Source organism: Canis lupus, chromosome X (assembly GCF_048164855.1).
Source record: "Canis lupus baileyi chromosome X, mCanLup2.hap1, whole genome shotgun sequence".
NCBI lineage: Eukaryota > Metazoa > Chordata > Mammalia > Carnivora > Canidae > Canis > Canis lupus.
In genome coordinates this window covers 46,690,186-46,714,982 of record NC_132876.1, presented here as the reverse complement: position 1 = coordinate 46,714,982, position 24,797 = coordinate 46,690,186, and the positions used below count along the sequence as shown (strand labels likewise).

Below are 24,797 nucleotides of genomic sequence, written 5' to 3'. Positions count from 1 at the left end.
GCCTACTGCTGTGTCTTTAATTTCTGTGTTATTAAGTGAGGAATTCTCATTGCTAGGATCTATAATCAGGTCATTTTAAACAAATTCAGTCTGGTATGGAGGTGTAAGTGGAGGTCATTATCATATCATATACAAGGGGGGAAACTGCAACATATATCATCTTAGAACTCTTCAAAATTCCAGAGTTGAAATGAATGGGACAGTTATGCAATGTGCTTCTGTTTGTGAAAATTTAGTTCCTGTGATGTTGCTAATAGCAAACATGCCATCAATAACACAAACTCATCAAATTTTCCAGTTGAAAGTCATTTATTATTATTATTAGCAGCATCATTATCATTAGCACAAAACTAAATCCACTAATAAAAGAAAACAAAACCACACCCCAAAGGCATGTGTCTTGCTGACAACGGATCAATAACATTATTTTCATGTACAAGGGACAGCACCCTGAGGATAGAGATCGTATCACAGCTTGATAATCAATTCAATAATTCAGCCAACATTATTGAGCACCTAGACACAAGGGGAGATTTTAAAATGCATACAAGAATCCCTGCTTTCAAGGAGTTTTACAGTCTAGTAGGAGGTATTGAAGAACACCAATAGGAACACAGGGCCACATGAAATCAGTGACATAATGGAATCAGTGCCATGTATGAAGTGTTCTTGAAAGGGGCATCACAAGATACTAACATCACATTCAGTTGTGGGAAATCAGAAGAGTCTCCATAGAGAAGGTGGCATCTGAGCTAGGCTTTGAGGAACTGCAAGGATTTTGGCAGACTGGCATGTGAGGAAGGGGCACTGTAGGTGGAGAAATAGTGTGGTCCGAAGCATGGCCATGCAAAAGTTCAAGGCATGTTTGGAAAGAGAATAGTCCAGTTTAGCTGGTTGAATGGGATCTATGTAAGTGGTAGTGGTGTGATAAAATGCTCTAAGTTATATCGGGACCGTATTTTGAATGGCCCTGAATGGCGGGCTAAGATTCCTGATCTTTTTGTCACAGTAACTGCATTTATCCCCAGCAATAAAATACACAATCATTTATGAAGAGATATGAACATTTCACGTGCAGATTTCTTAGGCAAACTCAAATGGTTTCTAGGCAATGTGATTGCCTTGCTATCAAAAATATCTTGGCAGATAACACCAAGCAATTGATAGTAAATTTTTCTCATGCAACTAAATCTCTTCCCTCAAAGTCTGTTCTTTCCACTCATCCAGTGACATCTCTTCCCACTCCCATATCCAGGCCCATAAGTTCTTGTGACATCTGATCAGTTGAGGCAAGTCTAATTTAGGATTTGCAGCCACAACTGCCAGCCTGAATGGAACTAGAACCCACAGCCCTGAGAAGTGAGAGTAAGGGTGGTAGGGGTAGCAAACAATATCTTGAAAATGTAGCCATCTGAGAAGTTCTATGGAATTCATATCCTAAGAGTCAAGCTTAGTTCTTTGATATTGGAGTCCCTGGTCCTCCACTAAGTTTGGTCCAAAGGATAGCTGGAGGGATCCCAGAACTCAGTGCCTAACTAAGGTCATCTTTGAATGTTTCCTCTTATTGTCAAGGAATTCCTTTAAGGAATGACATTTCATCTAGGTTACATGTTTTTTAAGGGCCTCCTAGGTCTGAGGCTATTGAATCTGTGGAGAGACTGGAGTGGCTTTCTTTCTGTTGGGCTTTGTCTGTGCCCAAAAGGCTGGTAGTTGGTAACTTCTCCCATGCACTGGCAGTTCAAAGATGCTAAAGAACGGTTGTATCAGGGAACCAAGCCAAAGATGTAAGCTATTTAGACTGACCTGGGAAAGCTTAAGATAACAAACTTGCCATGGCCACGCTTTCTGCAGCTCGTCAGTCTTTCAGCTCTTTCCTGGAACGAGACTTCCTCTGCAGGAAGTCATGGATAGCAGTGGTGAGGCCCCATGTCACGCTGGACCTTAGGATGACTAGGGAGCCTCCACGGTAGATCAGGAACACCTTTCGGCCCCGAGTGTCCCACACATCCTGGGCAGAGGCCCACAGGCTCGGCATGCTTTGCCAGCCAATATGAGACTGCATGTTGGCCACCAGCACAATCAGAGGATACAGAACTAGGCACGTGATTGTTCCATTGACACTCCCAGACACTAAGGCAGGAACCCAGTGGGGCAGGCCTTGCTCTGCCAAGCCATCCTGGATGGGGTCCTTGAAGGAAAAATACAGAGCACTCCCCAGGCTGTTCCTGAGAAGGACAGGCCAGAAACCACGATAGTAGCCCAGTGACAGCCGCCCCCAAAGCCCATAAGAGTTGAATTCCTTGAGAATGCTGAACGTGCTGGGGAAGCGAGCTTGCTTGCGACCATCCTGGAGCACATTTTGCACCCTTTCAAAGGGGCTCAAGGCCACAGCCTCCACCACACCAGACATAAGCCCTGCAGCCCAGCGGTGTCCCAGGGAGTGTGGCCCAACAGGAGAGAGAGAACACAGGAGGCTATCATAAGTCCCAAACAACAGAGTCCCTTGCAATGTCTTGGAGAGAAGTGGTGGGTATATTCCCCGGTAGAAGTATTGAGGGCCTTCATGCCAAAGCTGTCGCACAGCCTCTGACACCGCCACAGCATGGATCTGTTGCCGGAACACAACCTTATAGATAGGGAAGGTCAGAAACGTAGACATAAAGTTGGAAACGGCCCCAAGGGCATATGCCTGGGAATGCCAGGTTTTCTTTCCTGGAGACTCTGTTCGTGTCCGGTGCTGAAGCTCCTTTCCAGAAGAGTGGTTCTGTTCCTCCATGCTGAAGACAACTGGGTACAGATGGAAGAAAATGGTAGGAGTGAGGGAGGGCAGGAGACGTTAGACTGACCAATTCAATCTGTTGGTGGCATTTTCACTGCCTAGTTAGAAACAGAGACCCCAAGAAACTCAGCTCTAAGAAAAACAGCAACACTTTGGGCCAGTTTCTGAGAAATAGGCACACTCTTAAGAAGTCATCCACCTCAAATTAAAACAAAGGTAGTTTTGGTTTTCTTTTTCTGAAAAGAGTCACCTTTACCATGTTTTACCAACAAATCAAATACTCTAATATTCAAAGAAACTTTTTTTAAGATCTTATTTATTTATTCATGAGAGACAAAGAAAGAGGCAGAGACATAGGCAGAGTGAGAAGCAGGCTTCCTGCGGGATGCCTGATGCAGAACTTGAGCCCAGGACGACCCAAGCCGAAGTCAGACACACTACCACTGAGCCACTCAGGCACTCCTCAAAGAAGCTTTGTGATTGAAGAAAATAAAATTGGGGAGAGAGAGCTTCAGAAGCTATTGCACTCAATGTTCACCACTTGAAGTTTTGCATTTGATAAACTGCTAGAATTAATAAGTTGCTGCTCTCTTTCCAAAGAGTGGCACAATCTCATAGAGGCAGGAAGGCATTCAGAAGTTGTATTCCAATACTTTCTCTAAGAGCTGGTAGTAAATTTGGGGAATGAGGAATCTCTCTCATCTTCTGTCTGCAGATTCCTGACAGTGTCTTGGTTGTTTCATGGCAATGCTCTGCACCCCCACTTCCACCCAAATGAGGAACAGAAAGAGTAGCTGTTCCTGGAAGGTCAGCACCAAAAGGCTCCATACCTGGCAATTTCTAAGCCTATCCTTGTAGACCTGTGGCTACACAAGAGAGCAGGGATTTTCAACCTGGACACATGTGATATTTTTGGCCAGACAATTCTTTTTAAAAGAAAAGATTTTATTTATTCATTCATGAGAGACACACAGAGAGGTAGAGTCATAGGCAGAGGGAGAAGCATGCTCCCTACGGGGAGCCCAGTGTGGGACTTGATCCCAGGACCCTGGGATCACGCCCTGAGCCGAAGGCAGCTGCTCAGCCACTCAGGCGTCCCCAGACAGTTCTTTATTATAGATTCCTGTCCTATGTGTCACAGAATGTTTAGCAGCCTGCTGGCCTCTACTTACTAAATGTCGGTAGCACCAGTTGGGACCAACCCAACTATTATAACCAAAATTATCTCCAGACATTGCCCTATGGCCCCTGGGAAGCAAAAGCATCCTTGGTTCAGAATCACTGTACTAGAGGAAAGACACAGTACAAGGACACCAAACTACTGATCCCACCCCAGAAAGGGCTGGGAGCTAATGTAGAGGAGAGGTAACTAGGAAGGAAACTCGAGATCATGAAGAAGTGAAGGCTCAGGGTATATCTGAGAACCTGAGGGAGTTTGTCAGGAAGGAGATAGGGCTAAGAGGACAGAATTGCCACAGCAGGAGACAGTGTGTGGAGGAGAGGAAGCACAGAGCTGTAGAGGGAGGGGAGAGGAGAAGACAGGGAGAGGATGAGAGGCCAGGAGATTCACATCTAGACTGGTAGGAATGGCAGACTCTGGAGGTTTCACACAGAACCCTGGGCTGTGTGGTCCTGAGGGGAAGAAGGTGTTTGGGGCTCTAATATGCTAGCAGTTGATGGCCCCTCAAAAGCGACAGAGGGGTGCAGGCTCAGGCCTCGAGGGAGGAGCAGAAGTCAGGTAATGCAAGAAGCCCACTGCAGCTTTCTCTGGGCTGCCACATCCAAAACCTGCCATGAAGTGCTTCAATTGTCCCTATCAGTTCTTCCCTGGCTTCTTGCTCCTGCTCCCTCCCTAACCCCATAACCTAACCTTACAGGCTCCCCCACAAGCCACACACACTCTCTCTCAGTGGAGGGAGTAGAGGCTCAGTCTCTGTGCTCTGCCAACATCCCTCCCCTATGCCTAGCACCCCATGTTTGCCTCAAGCTTCACCTCCTTAACCTCATGGCCAGGAGACTGGCAGGGCCCTTGTGCCTCAGATCCTTTAGCTGAGAACTGGCCAGAAGCAAAGGCTCATGAGCCCACTCTTGTATCCCTCTGTGCCCATAGCAGCTGCCTCCATCTCTCCAGAGCCAAGAGACCCCTCCCCCACCCCCAGGCCACAGGTGGCTCTGCTCAGGTTCCCAAAGCCACTGCACCCCCAACATTCCCCAGATCTACTACCAAGGGACTTCTTCCCCCAAGTCTTACCTGCATCTAAATAAGGATGGATAGTGAAGGAAATGTTTGTCCCCTTCTATCTCAAAGTACAGTAGTGTTCTACTTCTCCACATCTTCCTGAGTAACATATAAACATGTGTTGACTGACTGCATAAGGCAGGCTGACTTAGCAGAAAAACTGGGCTAAGATTGGGCAGACCAGCATTCTAAGTGTCAGTCAGCTGTCAACTTCCTATATGATGTTTAGGAATTCACTGACCTGTTGGGGCCTCATCCATCTCAGTTATAAAATGAGCCAAAGGGGGAAAATGCTCTCTAGGCATCCTTATATTGTACATGTCACGGGGGCTGACATGGGGGAATTTCAGCCAATATTTGATAGCAGAATTGTGCTTTTCCATCCCCAAGTCCTTCTGCCACTTTATGCCAATTCATTTTCAGGAATTAAAGATGAAGCTTAAATATCTATTCATCATTTTATAAATGTAATTCTTCCTTATTTTATCAGGGAGGAGAATCCACTTTTTTCCCCATGTATTCTCCTGTTGTGATGCCAGGCTTTGGGAGGCAGAGATCCAAAACTGAATTCTGCCTCTATTGCTTGGTTGTGTGACCTTAGGCAAGACACTTCACTCAGTCTCTGTTTCTTTAGTCATGAAATAGTGACAACAGACCTACCTCAAAAGGTTGTCGCAACGACTAATAAAATTAAATGACACAAAGTGGTTAAGCCATAGCGGCCTCGATAAGAAGTATTTAAAAAAAAAAAAAAAGGGGGATCCCTGGGTGGCGCAGCAGTTTGGCGCCTGCCTTTGGCCCAGGGCGCGATCCTGGAGACCCGGGATCAAATCCCACGTCGGGCTCCCGGTGCATGGAGCCTGCTTCTCCCTCTGCCTGTGTCTCTGCCTCATTCTCTCTCTCTCTCTCTCTCTGTGACTATCACAAATAAATAAAAAATAAAAAAAAAAAGGATGCTTCCTGACTGCACTGTCTGTCTCCACAGAGCACATGGCTCCTGCAGGATACTCTCAGGTCAGCCAGAACCATATGAAGAGGTATGGAGGAACAAATCCTGTGTTGACATGGGAGGCAGGGAAGACCTTTCTTCTGTGAATGCAAAGATGTGCTATAAAACAATTCTGGAAAAAAAACAATTCTGGACAGTCTGGCCCCTTGGCATGAATTCCAAAGTACACACCACAGAATGCACCTGGAGTCAGTCTGGAGAAGCCATTCTTATACCTCATGTTGTGCTTCTTATGTTGATAGCCTAGCAAAGTGAGCCCAGGGGATTCCAAACTGCCCTAGCTAGTCTTTTTTTTTTTTTTTTAATTTTTTTTTTTATTTATTTATGATAGTCACACAGAGAGAGAGAGAGAGGCAGAGACATAGGCAGAAGGAGAAGCAGGCTCCATGCACCGGGAGCCCGACGTGGGATTCGATCCCGGCTCTCCAGGATCGCGCCCTGGGCCAAAGGCAGGCCCTAGCTAGTCTTGTCCAGATGGACAGCCTGTGTGACCACCCAAGGATCCAGCCCCACATTTATTTGTTCATTCAGGGCCTCCCTTAGCCAGTCTTTGGTCAGCTTACAAACTTGCATTGATTTACACTGAATCACTGTGGGTAATCACTGTGGGTAAATTACTATGAAGCTAGAGGTGAATAGGAGTTGGTACCTGCCTTCAAGGGCTTGGGAATCTAGTGGAAGAGACAAGTCAACAATGAGCTAAATGATACTGGCAGGCAAAATAAAGGGCACACCAATCAAGGTCAGAGCAGAGAGACAAGAACAATTTATTCCACCTGGGACAGGGAACAGCCAAGAAATTTCTCTGAGGAGGGGCATCTGACTTAATGCTTAATCAATGAGCAGGTGGAGGAGTGAGGGCAGGCATTCTAGGCTGAGCAAGAGGTCTAAGTTACAGAGACCTAAAAGCACGAGTGGGGCACAGCTCTGAGTGCAGAGCTGTGGTTGGCAGAGAGGAGCGGATTTAGAATAAGGGCCATATTTGTTTCCCCCACTGCAATGTGTTACAGCATGAAGACACAGGCTCTGGAGTCAGACAGCCTGCAGACAGTGCATTTCACTGTGCCACTTGCTAGCTTTATGACCTTGGCCAAGTCTCCTCACCTCTCTGAGCCTCAGTATCTTTATCTGTAAAATGATTGTCATGAAGCTTGCATGAGATGAAGTATATAAAATTCTTAGCATAGTACTCATATATAAATTGCTCCATAAGTTATATTGGTAGTTTCATTTAAAAAAAAAGAGAAACAAAAAAAGAGAAAGATCCCAGAAATAAAGATGAGATTACAACTATACTTTTTCTAAAGGCTGAAATCAGTCAAATGCATTGGGTCTTCTTCAGAGTTCATTTTAGATTGCTTGTCTGGGGGATCCCTGGGTGGCGCAGCGGTTTGGCGCCTGCCTTTGGCCCAGGGCGCGATCCTGGAGACCCAGGATCGAATCCCACATCGGGCTCCCGGTGCATGGAGCCTGCTTCTCCCTCTGCCTGTGTCTCTGCCTCTCTCTCTCTCTCTCTGTGACTATCATGAATAAATAAATAAAATCTTTAAAAAAAAAAAAAAAAAAAAAAAAAAAAAAATAGATTGCTTGTCTGGGAGACAGTAGAGCAAAGCTGTTCATTGGCCTGGGAGTTTGACAGCCCTGAGGGGGCTGGAGTCCCAGTGTCTCCACTACCAAGTTGTGGAGCCTTATATAAGTTACTTAACTTCTCTGAGACCCGGGTTCCCTATCTGCAAAATGGGATAACAATGACGTTCTAACAGGGCTGCTGAGAAGCTTAAATGAGATAACAGATGGAAAGTTCCTGGCACAGAGGAGGCAGGCAGCCAAGAGAAGCTATTACTACTGTTTCAGCTGAAAAATTTTAATTCCCTAACCTTCAGGCTTTTAAGTTTCTTTGTTGAAATTAGAAAATGTGGTCTCATTAGAGCCATGAGTTGGAACATGCTCCCACACATGAGGCCAGAGATAAGGGATGCTCTGTATCCAAATGGAGCCAGCTCAGCAAATCCTCCTCCCAGCCCGAAGAGATCCTCGCTTTGTATTAAGGGTCCAATGCAGGCACTTTTACACAATCCATTTCTTTTCACTTTTTTTGGGTTAGATTTCTAGGGTCTATTCTTTGTTTATTTGATCCCATCTCCACCAGGTCCAGCTGCAGATCACCTAAGTTGTCAGTGAAGCTAATTTAAACACAGAGCAGGAATCTGCTGAGACCCAGGGTCAGATGTCATGATATCGGGGAGCAGAAGTAAAAGTCTGAAGGAAACCCAAGAGCTACCACCAGCATCACCCCTGACTTTGTGAGGGGAGACTTCTCTCTACCTCCCACAACCTCCCACTCTGTTCCATCCACAAGAGAAAGGCCACAGTCCTCAGATAAAAGTCCTCATCTCCAAATTTGACATGTTTACTTCAAGGAACCCTAGGTATTGGGTTTGTAAAAAAAATTAGAAGACGACGACGATTACAACAGAGAGGAGCATCAGGTAAAGTATCTTGGCAGGTTGAAGATGAACCCAACAACAGTCGAAGGGCATTAGATTATTTATCTACTTCCAAGCATCCAGAACAAGTCCAGAAAAAGTTCCACAGGGGGCCTTCTGGCCACAACTTACATCAGGAAAGTAAGACCTGCTCTCCAAAAACCAGAAGTCATAGAATATAGAGAAAGTTTCCCAGCCACTGGCTTCACAGCCCATTCAAGCTGGCAGCCCTGCAGGACAGCCCTGCATGCCGTTTCCATGGAGTTGCTCTTCTCTAGGGCCAGTGATGCCAAATCCAGCAAAGGAGTGGTCCCCTCAAGAGCTCACAGAAGGGCAACCTAGCAACCTGTCCTCAAGCCAGGAAATGAAAGAGCTGTATCAGCGGTAGAGATCTGTGGATCAGGGGTTAGGTCAAACTGTTTCATTTCTCACACTTCTTCCTGAAGTGCAAGTTGAAAGAGGAAGATATTATGAAGAAAGATTGCAGGGGAATGAATCTTAAACCATTTCTGGGCCACAGACTTACTTGAAAATCTCCAAAACTAAGGACTCAGAAAAATACAGAGTCCAAATTCTTTGTAAACAATTTCAGAAATGACCCTAGTTGGGAACCTCTGCTCAGTGGAGTTACATTTCATGACAGATGTGCTGTGGCCAGATACATTGGCAGCAGGCCATTTACTTATTACCCTCAGTATGATGTGCATTCAGCAGTGATTCATAAACTTCTCTACATCTCAGAATTAACTACAGCCCCGGTTAAAAATATAAATCACACTCCCCACTGCTAGTCCCAGTAAATCTGAATCCACCAGAGGTGGAGCTCACGAATCTGCATTTCTAAAAAGCTCTCCAAAATGATTTTGAGGCAGCCAGTCTTGTACCCATACTTTGGTTAATAGCATGGGTTCTGGTGTCAGAGAGATTTGGTCCAAATTTTGGCTTCACCTTGTCATCTCAGGCAAGGCATCTTACCTCTGAGTCTTGTTTCCTTTGAGCTCATAAGCTGTAGAAATGTTTTACTTTTTTTTAATAAATAGGCAGCTTATTGTAGTATAAAAATAGTGTAAAATGAGAAAGAAAAGTGCTTTAGTTTCCTCTCCTGTACAACGGTTACTGCAAAAGTTGCCCACCGCTTTCCCTACTCCCTGCTGCCTCCTCCACCCCTCTCACTCAACACTACCATCACACCAAGACTTCTGGTGGGTTTGAGACCACCAATGTAAAAATACTCTCTAGGCAGCTCAGCTGGGCAAACAGCATTAGAACAACAGGCTTGGATACAAAACCGGATGCTGATACTTATTTGCTGTGTCGTGCTGGGCAAGATGCCTAACCTCTGTTTCTTCATCTGTACAATGGAGACTAATAGTCCTTGCTCACTAATTCTATATAGTTCCAAATGAGCCCTCCCACCTCTACTTTGGCTTTTCTCCACTAACTTTCAGTCTGAGAGTATAGAGAAGTGTTCAGAAGGGGGAGCCTTCGAAATCAGATATGTCGACTTGGGTGTGAGCTCTTAGTTTTGCACTTCCTAACCACACTGCTTGAATGCTGAAGTGCCCTCTCTGTTAAACCGGCACACCGCTATCTCCTCCACAGGGCTGCTCAGAAGAATAAATGAGACGTCCGTGCAAACGCATTCGCAAGCAGAAAGTACTCAGTAAATACTTTCTCCCCTTCCCGCTACACAGAAGTGAGGGGCTCTTATTGTTCACTTGATTTCTGTCCCACCCCGTGTTTAAGGCATCTGGTCTCAAAGAGCGAAGGGAGGAGAGTCGAGATGGAAGGGGTGAGGGAGAAAGAATGAGAAGGGGAAGCAGCAAACTCACGGGTAAAATGTAAATCGGCCCGGTCGGTGCGTCTGAGCTGCACTTGACACCGCGCTGGCTCCCGTGCCCGTGTGCCGCAGCCCCCGCCAGCTGGCTCCCCCCTTTTGCTAGCAATGGCCTCGGGGGCCGGAGGCTGAGAGGGGAGGCCTCCCCCGCGCCCCGCTGATTGGCCGCGCCGCCCCGCTCATCAAGCTCTATTGTGTCAATGGGCAGAGGCTAACCGAAGCGGCGGCTGCTGGGAGGGCCCAGCCGGTGGGCGGGGGCGGCCGCGGCTGCCTTGGGAACCGCGCTGCTAGACTTGGCTACCCCTTGCTGGGCGGCTGTGGGGAGCAGTTCCATCCAGCAGCTCCCGGTCGCTTGGCGGCGGAGGAGGCGTCATCCTTTTCCCCTGCAGGCCCGCGGAGACTGGAAGGCGGCATTCACAGCTGTCCAAGCCTGAGCATCCGCTGCTCACCCGCGGAGCGCAGGTAACAAAAAAAAGGCGGGCGGGGTGGGGGGGACGCGATAGCCCAGCACGGAGAGAGGAAGTGGAAGCTTTACCTGTACTTGGCGGCTCCCCACTTGGGGAATCGGGAACTGCGAGGTTGGTTGAGGATGGAGCAATCCCGTGGCCCCGCGGTGCTGAGGGAGGGGGTGGGGTTTTTGCTGGATACAGCTAATGGGTAGGATTTGCCTGAATTGAAAGGGGGAGGGGCGTTTCTGAGGGGTCATAGGGACAAGGAGGAGATAATCACAAGCTGTCTGCTTTGAACCCCTTTTGCATTTTCCAACTCTTTCCGGGGAGGAATATGTGGGTGTGCGTGTTCAACTCTTATTCCCTTTCTCCGTGGTAGGCCATCAAAGCCAAATCCGAACTTGAATTCTGTGCGGCTTATTGCAGAGCGGATAAGCCAATGATTTCCCAGGGGACATGTAATGGAAGGGGTCACTGACTTGTATTCAAGAGGTGGGAGAAGGAATTTTCCGTCTGGCTACAGCGGAGACGGGAGTGAGGGTGGGGAGACAGCAGAATGAGAGATAAGGCTGCTTCTGACTCTTCCCTTCTCTGTCCTGCCCAACAAGACGAAGCAGTCTTGACTCCCTGAGGACTGGGATCTGCAAACCCCAGTGGACAGAAGTCGACCTACCCTGAAGGCGAGCTTTCTCATGGAGGGCACCTGTTGCAGAGGCTGGAAGTGAAATTAAGGCATACACTTGTTTCCGAGTTTACGTTTTATAATCCAAGAATTGAGGGAGGAATCTCGGAGAAGGGTGCATGGTTGAGATCTTTAATTTTCAAATATTTGAGTATAGTTGACATCCAGTGATTTTTACCTGATTTCTTACTTATTATCACAAAACTGTGAGATTTAGACCATTGTACTCTATTTTGAGAGCCCAACAAACAACTCCACACACTAGTTCCCCTAGAATTCAAAGCAACAGTTGCCCTCCCTCCTGGAGGACTGGCTGGAGGGGATGGATGTAACTCCTGCTAGCACAAGGACACCCAGTAGCTCCAGAAAGTTCTAACTGCCAATTTCCTGCAGGATATTTTTACGGCAGTGAGCAAATATAAAATGTACTGCAAGGTATTCAGGGAAGTAGAGTGACTGCAGACCACTTCCCGGCAATCTACTACCTTATTGACCTTTTTTACTCCTTTTTCTTTACAGTCACTATTGAGATACAAGAAGCCAGAGCCCAGGAGCATTGCTTTGGGGAATCCTCCTACAGATTAGGCTTTTCTAAAAAGCCTGAGCATCTTGTTATATTCAGATAGAAGACCGTCATCCATCAAGGCTAGCATCGTTGCACATGTGGGTAATAGCCGGCGGCAAAACACACCCTTGCCGCCTTGGGCCCATTCAATTTTGAGGTCCATGGGAAGGAGTCTTCGTCCTTTAAGGGTCAACATGGCAGAAAGAAATGTGAAGTTGTTCTCTGGGAGAGTGGTGCCAGCCCAAGGGGAAGAAACCTTTGAAACCTGGCTGATCCAGGTCATTGGGGTCCTGCCTGTTTGGAATATGTCTGAGGAGGAAAAGCTCAAGTGCTTGATGAACACCCTTAGGGGCCCTGCCAGGGAGGTCATGCGTTTGCTCCAGGCCACCAACCCCAATCTAAGTGGGGCAATGAAATTGATGTTTGGGGAGTCTGAAAGCAAGGTCACTGCCCATGGGAAATTTTTTAACACTTTGCAAGCACAAGGGGAGAAAACCTCCCTTTATGTGATCCGTTTAGAAGTACAGCTCCAGAATGCTATTCAGGCAGGGATCATAGCTCAGAAAGATGCAAACCAGATCCGTCTGCACCAGCTCCTTTTAGGAGCTAAGCTAAATAGGGACCTGCGCTTTAGGCTGAAACATCTCAGGATGTATGCAAATGATCAGGAGCATCCTCCTAATTTCTTGGAGTTAATCAAGATGATAAAGCAGGAAGAGGATTGGAGTGACACTTTTATGAAACCAAAGTGGCCCAAAAGGTCTGAGCTAATCTTGGAGAGGGCAGCAAGCCCTGTAGCATTTCAGAGCCCCCAGCCAATAGCAATCAGTAGTGCTGACTGCAACGTGAAAGAGGTAGATGATACCCTTGACGACTCAGATGAGGATGTGATTCTAGTAGAATCTCAGGACCCTCTACTTACACTTATGGATGCCCCTCCCCTTAGAGGCAGTGCCAGACCTCTAGATCAAATACTGGTCATTGATTCCTCCAACAGCTCCTCAACTCAATCTCCTTCCACCAGTGGGGGTTCTGGGTATAAGAATAATGGTCCTGGGGATATACATAGAGCCAGAAAGCGAAAAAACACAATCTTTTGTTCATATTGTGGTGAGGAAAGTCACCCAAAGGAAACCTGCAACAGTGAGAGCCACAAGGCCCAGGTGTTTGAGAATCTGATCATCACTCTGCAGGAGCTGACACATATAGAGAAGGAGAGGTCAAAAGTGGGCCTTGGCAGACACAATGACCTCTCTGGACCTCAAGTAAGGTGCTAGAATGAGCCAAGTGAACCCTTAACTGTTTTCAGATGGGAAAAACAGTGGGGGGGGGAGTAGACTTCTTTCTGCATTAAAAAGTGGCTTTCACAAAATGAAGGAAAATACAAATTACCTGAAACTCTCCAACCTCATATAAACATTCCTAGGCCTTTGATGAATGCCCTTCTAGATATTTCCCTGTAACTGTGTACCTAGATAGACATATGTATAGATAAAAGTGATCAAATATAAGTGCTGTTCTATGCTGTTATTTTTCACCAAATAATATTTGTTGTGGAGTTCGATGTCAATATATATAAGCATCAAGTTCAATGTCTCTGTGATGTTACTTTTGGGAATATAGAGGAAAAAATAAGAACCAAATATAGAAGCTCTAATGGGGGAGGGTCATACTGTGAGGTGGAGTTTTTACCAACCTCATTTAAAGATGAGGAAAAAGGAAGCTGAAATGGGCTGAAATTCTCCCAAGAAGGCCCTTTATCACAACTGACCTGTCTCCTAGGTCAGGATCAAATCTGTACTCACTAGTTAATAATATTCCAATGCTTGCCTCGCTAATGCATCCTGAGAAAAGTGATGATGGAGAGTGGTGGGGGAAAAAGTGGGAAATGGGTATTTCAGGGTTACATTCCTGTTGACATTGGGAAGGAGCAGGGTAGATTCCTTAGACTGTGGCTACTGCTGCTTATGGACAACAGCCGGTGGCATCAATAAGACTGTCCTTTGAGCTGACACTACCCTCGCTTCCTCACTCAGTACTGAGAAAGCAGTTACTCATGAGAATTCAGTACCAGGAAACTCAGCACCTCCCAAGCCTCCCCCTAGTTATATATGTTAGAGAACATCAGCAGCCCAAGGACTTGAAACTAACCTTTCCTGATCCAACAAATGAGAATACCCAAGGAAGAAAGAAGCAATCGGGGTGCCAGGACATGAAAAACATGGGAATTAGAAAGCCCACATACCCTTTTAGAACCGAGGACATTAATAGGAAAAGAGGGATCATAGAAGAACCTTCCTAGATACCTGCTTCTTCCCATCTCATGGCCCAGGCTGGAGGGTGATAAAAAATGACCCTCTGTCCCTAAGGGTCCCCTGTTCTTTGTAGGTATATCAGTTCCTATCCTTGTGAACAGGACAAGGTTGATGGGGGATGATTTTGTTTACGGCAGGGAATATAATGGAACAAATGCAGAGGGAGTTTGTCAGGAAGGAGCACAGAGCTGTAGAGGGAGGGGAGAGGAGAAGACAGGGAGAGGATGAGAGGCCAGGAGATTCACATCTAGACTGGTAGGAATGGCAGACTCTGGAGGTTTCACACAGAACCCTGGGCTGTGTGGTCCTAAGGGGAAGAAGGTGTTTGGGGTCTCTAATATGCTAGCAGTTGATGGCCCCTCAAAAGCAACAGAGGGGTGCAGGCTCAGGCCTCGAGGGAGGAATAGAAGCCAAGTAATGCAAGAAGCCCATTGCAGCCTTCTCTGGGCTGCCACATCCAAAACCTGCCATGAAGTGCTTCTCCTTCCAGAATTGTCCCTATCAGTTCTTCCCTGGCTTCTTGCTCCTGCTCCCTCCCTAACCCCATAACCTAACCTTACAGGCTCCCCCACAAGCCACACACTCTCTCTCAGTGGAGAGGACTAGAGGCTCAGTCTCTGTGCTCTGCCAACATCCCTCCCCTATGCCTAGCACCCCATGTTTGCCTCAAGCTTCACCTCCTTAACCTCATGGCCAGAAGGAGACTGGCAGGGCCCTTGTGCCTCAGATCCTTTAGCTGAGAACTGACCAGAAGCAAAGGCTCATGAGTGATGGATAGTTGGAGAAAGGCAGGCAGGGGAAAGGGGCCCCTGCCCTAAGAGGAAACCACCCTTAAAAGGATTTTATACCAGGCTCGAAGGAGCCTTCCACCCTTTCCCACACATTAGATAGATGACAAATAGCTGATTGGATGACAGGCGCATGGAGGGTTAATCAGAGTAAAACAGCCCACCAACAAGCCCATAAAACCCCCTTGACTTAGAAACTCCTGTGGCAACCCTCTCTGGTCCCCTCCCTCTTAGGGAACTTTGTACAATACTCAATAAACTTTGCTCTGCTGCCTACCACCCTTCGTCTGTCTGGTCTACCTCTTCATTCTTCGAAGGGGCATGACCAAGAACCACAGGCATGGAAGGATTGTGATGAGCACTGGGCGTTATACACAACTGATGAATTGCTGAAAACTATATCTGAAACTAATTGATGTAGGAATGAGTTAGGGACAGATGGGGCTAGGCAGAGAAAGATAAAGGGAGGGCCCAGAGTCAGGCTCCTATAAATCTGTGGGCTCCCATAAATCCCAAGGACACCAAATGGTCCAGAGTCAGGCTCCTACCCATCCCAAGAAAACAGAGATAAGACAGTAAAAACAGAGAAGAAAATAAATTAACCTCCTTAGCCCCGAAATATCTCCCTTTGACAGTTACCAAACAATTCCAGAGATTCACCAGACCCCAAAACAGCCATATGTCAATCACTTGAGACCACACAAAGAAATCTCAAGGCCTTGGGTTCCCTGGTAGGTTCCTAATAAAGGCCAGGCCAAAAGCCCTCAGAGGCAACCCTGTTGGGATCCCTCTCACTTCTGAGACCTTTCTCTATCTTTGCTTAATAAATATTTGTTGCTTGACTCATTCTCCTGTGTCCCTGAGATTCTTTTTTTTTTTTTAGTGGAGTTTGATTTGCCAACATATAGTATAACACCCAGCGCTCATCCCGTCAAGTGCTCCCTCAGTGCCCGTCACCCAGTCACCCCATCCCCTGCCCACCTGCCCTTCTACTACCCCTTGTTCATTTCCCAGAGTTAGGAGTCTCTCATGGTTTGTCTCTCTAATTTTTCCCACTTTCATTTTCTCTCCTTTCCCCTATAATCCCTTTCACCATTTTTTATATTATCCATATGAGTGAAACCATATAAAGATTGTTCTGCTCCGATTGACTTACTTCACTCAGCATAATACCTGCCAGTTTCATCCACATTGAAGCAAATGGTGGATATTCGTCGTTTCTAATGGCTGAGTAATATATATATATTCTAATGGCTGAGTTATATACAACATCTTCTTTATCCATTCATCTTTCGATGGACACAGAGGCTCCTTCCACAGTTTGGCTATTGTGGACATTGCCGCTATAAAAATCCTAGAGGAGAACACAGGCAACACCCTTTTTGAACTTGGCCACAGCAACTTCTTGCAAGATACATCTATGAAGGCAAGGGAAACAAAAGTAAAAATGAACTATTGGGACTTAATCAAGACCCAAAGCTTCTGCACAGCAAAAGAAACAGTCAACAAAACTAAAAGACAACCTACAGAATGGCAGAAGATATTTGTAAATGACATATCAGATAAAGGGATAGTATCCAAGATCTATAAAGAACTCATTAAACTCAACAGCCAAGAAACAAACAATCCAATCATGAAATGGGCAAAAGACATGAACAGAAATTTCACCGAAGAAGACATAGACATGGCCAACAAGCACATGAGAAAATGTTCCACATCACTTGCCATCGGGGAAATACAAATCAAAACCACAATGAGATACCACCTCACACCAGTGACAATGGTGAAAATTAACAAGACAGGAAACAACAAATGTTGGAGAGAATGTGGAGAAAAGGGAACCCTCTTGCACTGTTGGTGGAAATGTGAACTGGTACAGCCGCTCTGGAAAACTGTGTGGAGGTTCCTCAAAGAGTTAAAAATAGAGCTACCCTAGACCCCAGCAATGGCACTAGAGGGGATTTACCCAAAGATACAGATGCAGTGAAAAGCCGAGACACTTGCACCCCAATGTCCCAGAGATTCATTCTTAGATTCCATGAGACAAGAACCAAACTCTCCCATATCATAATGGTGTACTATATGTTGGCAAATTGAATTTAAATAAAAAAAAATCATGTTCAAGTGGGAACTTAAAAGAAGAGGAAGAAAAGAAATCCTGTAGCAATGAGGCCCACTTCTTGCATCCCTCTGGGGACACCTCTAGGCTCCTCATAGCCAACTCCATCTCTCCAGAGCCAAAAAAGTCTTTTCCCCCACCACAGGGGGCCACAGGAAGCCCCACCTGGGCCCTCAAAGCCACAGGGGTCACCAACATTCCCTGACTTTTGGTTTATAAGCCCTTTATTCCTCCCTTTCTTTAAATCTTCCCTTGCAAGGGATCTCTTCTATCGTATATTAAAGTATCACTCCTCTTTCTGCTCACCTTTTCTCAATTTTACTCTATAAATGCTTGTTGAATAATTTACCCAAATAAATAGTTTATGCTGTCATTTCTTTCTGGGACCAGGTAGAATAAAAAGAAAAATAAATGTGACACCCACCACTGCCCTTTTTTTCCACTGGCATTAGCTTGGAGGTTCAGTATAGACCATTACTTTGTAAAACTGCTCTATGATTTATCCCCATATCTTCCCTCCCCCATCCTCTTCTTTGTCCTGTACACTTAAAATTGTCTGATTTTTTTTTCACCAAAATGATGCACACTTGATACTTTATTTCACTTTGTGTAACATTGGCTTTTCCAGTATTCAGGACATATGTATTCTCCCTGGAGGACTTGGGCATTCAGATCAAACCAAGGGAGTTACCCAAAAGAAGGCTTTTAGAGAATTTTGTGTCTGATAGCCTAATTTTGATAATTTTTTCCCTTTCTCCCTTCACTCCTATTAATCACTTGGCAAGGAAATGAGTCTTTTTTCAGGAGGAACTAGTCTTTGCATGACCTTCCTATGTATTATTCCCCTTCTTCTAGATACTATTTTCCCCTTGGTTTCTGACATCCCTATGTCACAGTTTCTCCCTCCCAGATTCTTTCAATGCCTGCTTCTCAGTCTCCTTTGCTGAATCTTCTTTCTCTTCCTGATCCTTCCATAACAGAGGTAGAAATTAAAACTACCACAACTGTGATTTATTGAAAGCTTATGTGCCAAGTACCCTAGTGCCAAACACTTTAAATGTAGTAGCTCTTTAATCTTGTAGTAATCGCATAAAATAGCTATTACTATTACTTTCTATTTCTAATTTATTATTTTTAAAATTTTTAAAAGATTTTATTTATTTGAGAGACACACACACACACACAGAGAGAGAGAGAGAGAGAGAGAGAGAGAGAGCGAGCATGAGGGAGGTGAGCAGAGGAAGAGAAAGAAACAGGCTCTCCACTGAGCACGGAGCCCAATTCCGATGCAGGGCTCCATCCCAGGACCTTGGGATCATGACCTGAGCAGAAGGCAGATACTTAACCAACTGAGCCACTCAGGCACCCCTCTAATTTACTATTGACATTAATTCAATTACTATTAATTGACCATTTCAGATGAGCACACAGGCTGGAAAATTGATAACTACCTAGTGTCATATTACTATCTATACATGACATATGGAAAGAAGGAGGTCTAAACATATGAAGTGGCTTGGCTAAACGTCATAAGGGCAAGTGGTTTGTTGATCACACACAAGGATGGAATCTTCTAAGGAACGTTTATTTTGACAGAAAGGAGGCTTTTCTACCTTTCTTTTTCTTTCCCTCTGGGTTGCAGCTAGACTTCCCATTGCCTGGCAACCACCCCCTCCCCCATGTTCAGTTGCATTATCACATTCCATTCAAGCACGGTGTTGTTTCCTGCCTCTGCCTTAGATGCAAATAGTTGTGAATTTAACATAAGTAAGAGGAGAAAGAAGCAGCAATTAGTGGGGGAGGGATTAACTGTACAATTTGTGGTGCTGGGGGTACTTCACTACCAGATTGGACAAAAGAATCAGTTCGCTTTCCACCATAATGACACTAAATATGAATTCCAGATCAATTTGATAAATAAATGTAGATTCTTTAAAGATTGTATTTATTTATTCATGAGACACACAGAGAGAGGCAGAGATATAGGCAGAGGGAGAAGCAGGTTCCCTGCAGGGAGCCTGATGTAGGACTGGATCCCAGGACTCCAGGACCCTGACCTGGGCCAAAGGCAGCCACTCAACCATAAGCCACCCAGATGCCCCAATAAATGTAGATTTTATGCAAAAGTATACTAATTCTGAAATGATATATTTTTCTCTTATGAAAGGAATGAAAAAGAATCAAATGTTCAAAAGCAACCCCTTTTTAAACTGCAAGAAAATAAATAATAGATCTCTTGATTGGAGCGAGATTTAACTTTCTGAGGTTAAGAATGATGAAAGAAGTGATAAAGGAAACACCAATGACTCAGAAGACAAAATTAACAGAAATGAAAGAGAGCAAGCTGAGAAGTCCTGGCAATAAATTAGAAAAACTGCAATAATAGCAACATTCTATTATGCTTCGATAGCTAACAATTTGTTAAAGTTTTTTTTTTTTTTTCAAGCATCAGATGTATTGAGGAGAGGGGAGACGGGGCACCTTCAGGAGTGCCTCCCTTGGTCAGCCACCTCGGCAGTTTGCTGGGGGGTGACAAGGAGCAGGAGTTCATGGGGCTCCTCCGGCAAAGATGAGCTCCAGCGCTGCTTGGATGTCGCCGCTGGTGGCCTGCAGGGCCCGCAGGCTCAGCTCATTGTCCTGGATGCCCATGTCACACAGCTGCTGCAGCTGAGGCTGCCACTGGCTCTGAAGGCTGCCCAGAGGCCTGCAGGGCATGCTGGAGGGCTTGGCTGAAGAGATCATTGGTGATGGGTGTCCCTGACTGGACACCAGAAGACATTGGTGAGGTCCCTGAGGAATGGCCCTGGGTGGCAGGAGTCGGCGTATGAGAGCTGCTCTCCGGAGTGCTGACCAGGCATATTCTAAGGGTTCTACATGGCTTCATCTCATTCTCATAATACTCTGAGATAGATCCTAATATTATCTCCAGATTCTAAAACATTCTTACTTAAGGGGGAAGAACAGAAAATGCATAAAATGTAAATATACAGCTTAACAAATTGCTATAAAAGAAACCACCACCGAGATAAAAAAAAAAAATAGAATAGTGCCAATACTCCTGAAATCCCCAAGTCCCAGAACATCAAACTACTCTCATGACAGTTATGGCTATTATTATCTTACTTTTCTTTAGGGCTTTGCTATTCATATGTGAATCCCTAACCACTATTGTTTTAGAACTTTTCATAAATAGAACTATAATGTATGTATCCTGCATCTCCTTATGATTAGGTTTCTGAGATTCAACTTTTTTTGCATGTAGCAGTAGCAAGAAAGTATCCATTCCACTGCTGATGGACATGTGGGTTGTTTCCAGTTTGGGGGCAATTATGAAAAATGTTCTTATCTTTTTTCTGTCTTCTGGTGTACACATGCACATGTAGGGTATATACCTAGTGTAGAGGCCACTTTAAGGCAACAGGTTTGAGCAATGGAAACTTGAGCAAGGCAAAAGGCCCCAAGGCAGCGACCAGGAAGGAGATGAATACATACAGGCTCACTAAGTAACCCACCTTGAAATAGCCATAGGCCCTAACTGACCAATCACAACCAGGCACAGTTTCTAATATTACCAAATAAGGGAAAATTCCGTAAGTTCCCATACTTGCTTATGCTACCCTATAATTGTGGCCCCTCCCCACAGCCTCATTGCAGTCTCTTCTTTGTTATACTTCCCTCTCCATCTTGTCATCTTGTATTCCATGTATTCGATAAACTTCTATCTCTTTTGTTCTGCCTTGGGTGAACTCTTTCACTGCCAGCACTGACAGCCTCCATCAGATCAGATCGCCCCACACCTAGGAGTGGAATCTGGCTCATAGAGTATGTGTACTTTCAATTTTACTGGAGTCTACTAAACTGCCTATCAAAGTTGTACCAACTGCCACTTCCAACATCAGTGTTTAAGAGTTCCTGTTGCTCCACATAGTCACAAATACTTGGTATAGTCAGTAAAGATTTATAACTTTCACTTAAGGTTTTACACATTTTTTTATGAATTTTTTTTACTTTAAGATTTTATGTATTCATGAAAGACACAGAGAGAGAGAGAGAGGCAGAGACACAGGCAGAGGGAGAAGCAGGCTCCATGCAGGAAGCCTGATGTGGGACTCAATCCTGGGACTCCAGGATCATGCCCTGAGCTGAAGGCAGATGCTCAACCGCTGAGCCACCTAGGGATCCCACATTTTTTATTAAATGTAGTTCAAGGTTGATTTTGTATGCTTCTGTAAATGTATTATTTGCTTGAATTTCATTTCCTAGGTCCTTATTTAGGGCAAATAAAAATATAATTGATATTTTGATGTTGCTTTTGTATACTGATTTACTAATCTCCCTTAATACTTGTAAATTTTTATCTGTAGCTTCTTTAGAACTTTCTGCATTCACAATCCTATCAATTGCAAATAATAATAGTTTTACTGCTTTTCCAATCCATATTCACTTTATTTCTTTTTCTCGCCTTACTGCACTGCCCAGGTAGAACCCAGAGTACAAAAGTAGTGAGGAGGAACATCCTTGTCTTATTTCTGAACTCAAGAGGACTACTTTCAACAATTTAACATTAAGCATGACCCTGGCTACAGGTTTTTGGAATACCATTTATCAGATTAAAGATATTCGTTTCCATTGCTAATTTACTGAAAGTTTTTAAAATCTTCAATGGATGTTGAATGGTACTGAATACCTTTTCTGTACCTATTAAGATTATCATATTTTTTATCTCTTAATATGTTTAATTACATTGTTTAGTTTTCTAATAATAAAACAACCAGTCATCCCTGGATTTGGTCCTGATTTTAATTGTTATGTATTGCTGGATTCAATTTGCTAATATTTTGTTTAGGATTTTTGTATCTATGTCCATAAGAGATATTAGCCTGTAATTTTCCTTTTTTTAATGTCCTTGTTAGATGTTGGTATCAAGGATTTGCTGAACTCATAAAACTAGCTGAAAAGTACAACCTCTTCTTTCTCTATTCCTTTGGCTCTTCCCATTTACAAATGAAGAAACTGAGGTCCAAGATGTTTAAATACATTGTTTTTCATATCTGTATTATATTCAGTAATTTGCTTATAATCATAGTTTGTTAAACCAGCATATGTATATTCATGTTTCTGATGTTTCACTATTATAAGCCTGCTGAGAAGAACATGCTCAGTCACATACAGGTTGGGACATGTGACTAATTACTTAGTCACATGGACTTCTAGGATACATTCCTAGAAGTAAAGTTGCTGAAAGAAGGACTATGTTCCACAGGAACCAGAAGCGAAGTTGGCCCATGATGTGACCTACTTGGTAGCACTGGCTCACATTTAGGGCCCTTCTTCATGTCTTAATATTCTATTACTCTTTGACTCTAAACTACTAGACTTTATTTTTGTTTTTTAGATTTTATGCTTTTTAAGTCATCTCTACACCCAACATGGGGTTCAAACTCACAACCCCAAGATGAAGAGGTGCATACTCCACCAACAGAACTACCCAGGCACCCCTAGACTTTAATACGTAATATTTAGAGATTAATTCAGCTCTAAGAAATCACCAAATTACTTAAATTTTCAAATAATTTAGGGTTTTTTTCTTAACTTTTTAAATGGAACTTTCCAAAACACAAAAATATAGAGAATGGTTTAATAAACTCCCTTGTTCCCATCACCCAGCTTCAGGAATTATCAACACTTTTCATACCTTGTTTCATCTATAATCCTCCACACATTTTTAATAGGGTTCTTTCTTTCTTTCAAGATTATTTTTGACTTAAATTTTTTTATTTCTTTACTTGACAGAGAGAGAGAGCCCAAGTAGGGGGAGAAGTAGGGGCAGAAGGAGAAGCAGGCTCCCCACTGAGCAAGGAACCAGATGTGGGGCTTGATCCCAGGACCTTGAGATCATGACCTGAGCCACAGGCAGACACTTGACCAACTGAGCCATCCAGGTGCCCCACTTTCTTTCACTTTTTTTTTTTCCAAGTGAATCAGTCTTTAATCCACCTCTCCAGAGAACTGGCTTTAGGTTTAATCTTTCTTTCTTTTCTTTCTTTCTTTCTTTCTTTCTTTCTTTCTTTCTTTCTTTCTTTCTTTCTTTCTTTCTTTCTTCTTTTTCTTTTTTATTGGAGTTTGATTTGCCAACATATAGTATAACACCCAGTGCTCATCCCATCAACTGACCCCCTTAGTGCCCATCACCCAGTCACCCCATCCCCCCGCCTACCTCCCCTTCCACTACCCCCTCTTCAATTCCCAGAGTTAGGAGTCTTTCATGGTTTGTCTCCCTCTTTGATTTTTCCCACTTATTTTCTCTCCTTTCTCCTATAATCCCTTTCACTATTTTTTATATTCCCCGTATGAGTAAACCATATAATGTTTGTCCTTCTCCGATTGACTTACTTCACTCAACATAATACCCTCCAGTTTCAACCACGTTGAAGCAAATGGTGGGTATTTGTCATTTCTAATGGCTGAGTTATATTCCATTGTGTGTGGATATATATCCACATCTTCTTTATCATTCATCTTTCTTTCAAGATTTTAAGTAATTTCTATACCAAATGTGGTGCTTGAACTCACAGCCCTGAGATCAAGAGTTGCATGCTCCACCAACTGAGTCAGCCAGGCACCCCTTAATAGGGTACTTTAAATCAATTACTAGACATCATATCAAGTGGTATAATTCTTCTGTACTGTATTCATAGTCATATCTCCTCTTTTTCATTCCAAATACTTTTTTGTCAGGGTAAAATTATATAATGTGAAATTCACCATTTCAACCATTTTGTAGTGTATAATGCAGTGGCATTTAGGACATATTCAATTTATTTTATTCATGCATTTCTTTTTATTCTGAGTCAATTATTCCAGAGGTTTATTTACTGGTCCTTTGGACAAATTCACATTTGGTTCAGCTGACTCTTCTATTGTTTCTTCTGTTTTCTACTTCACTGATATCTACTTTTATCTTTATTACATCCTCTCTTCTACTCTACCTAGAGTATTATATTAGACATTTCGGCATATATTTTCAGTCTTTCTTCATTTTAAATATATGCACTTTGGCTTTAAATTTGCTTTTGAGTACTGTTTGAGGTGCATTCCACAAACTTGGCTGGAAAGCAGATTTCTTGTTATCATCCAGTTTTACATGTTTATTCATTTCCAGCAAATGCAGGCACTTTTCTGGCTGAAGACTCATGGCAGAATTTAGTCTCAAGATGGACATAGACTTCTGTAAACTTCCAGATTCACAAATGAAACACTTACCTTCACCCTAGCTGAATACTATATCTTGAGATATCTTGAGGTACTTTATATAGAAAATGTTGGAGTTGGGAGCCTACGGACAAGAAAGAATTCTTAAGACATCTTCCACGCAAAAAGGTGGTTTTATTAAAGCACAAAGACTGGACCCATGGACAGAAAGAGCTGCACTGGGGTCATGACAAGTGGCTGATTATATACTTTCAGGTTGGGAGGAGGTTAGGGACAGCACAAGTCTCTAAGGAATTTTGGAGGCAAGGTTTCTAGGT

The 24,797-nt window shown here is 44.1% G+C and overlaps 2 protein-coding genes across 3 annotated transcripts; one reads left to right on the top strand and one right to left on the bottom strand.

Annotated features, from left to right (window-relative positions):
- Nucleotides 1-290: 290 nt before the first annotated feature.
- Nucleotides 291-10,721, bottom strand: SLC25A53 (solute carrier family 25 member 53). The gene is made up of 2 exons (XM_072815430.1): nucleotides 10,346-10,721; nucleotides 291-2,787 (listed from the first exon to the last, which is right to left on the bottom strand). The coding sequence occupies exon 2, from the start codon at nucleotides 2,774-2,776 to the stop codon at nucleotides 1,856-1,858; it is 921 nt and encodes a 306-aa protein (XP_072671531.1). The 5' UTR covers nucleotides 2,777-2,787; nucleotides 10,346-10,721; the 3' UTR covers nucleotides 291-1,855.
- On the top strand, nucleotides 10,551-13,638 carry ZCCHC18 (zinc finger CCHC-type containing 18). Of its 2 annotated transcripts, XM_072815428.1 has the most exons (3): nucleotides 10,551-10,812; nucleotides 11,408-11,479; nucleotides 12,001-13,638. In XM_072815428.1, the coding sequence occupies exon 3, from the start codon at nucleotides 12,208-12,210 to the stop codon at nucleotides 13,321-13,323; it is 1,116 nt and encodes a 371-aa protein (XP_072671529.1). In that variant the 5' UTR covers nucleotides 10,551-10,812; nucleotides 11,408-11,479; nucleotides 12,001-12,207; the 3' UTR covers nucleotides 13,324-13,638. The 2 variants fall into 2 exon arrangements, with proteins under 2 accessions (XP_072671529.1, XP_072671530.1); XM_072815429.1 differs by lacking the exon at nucleotides 11,408-11,479.
- Nucleotides 13,639-24,797: the final 11,159 nt, after the last annotated feature.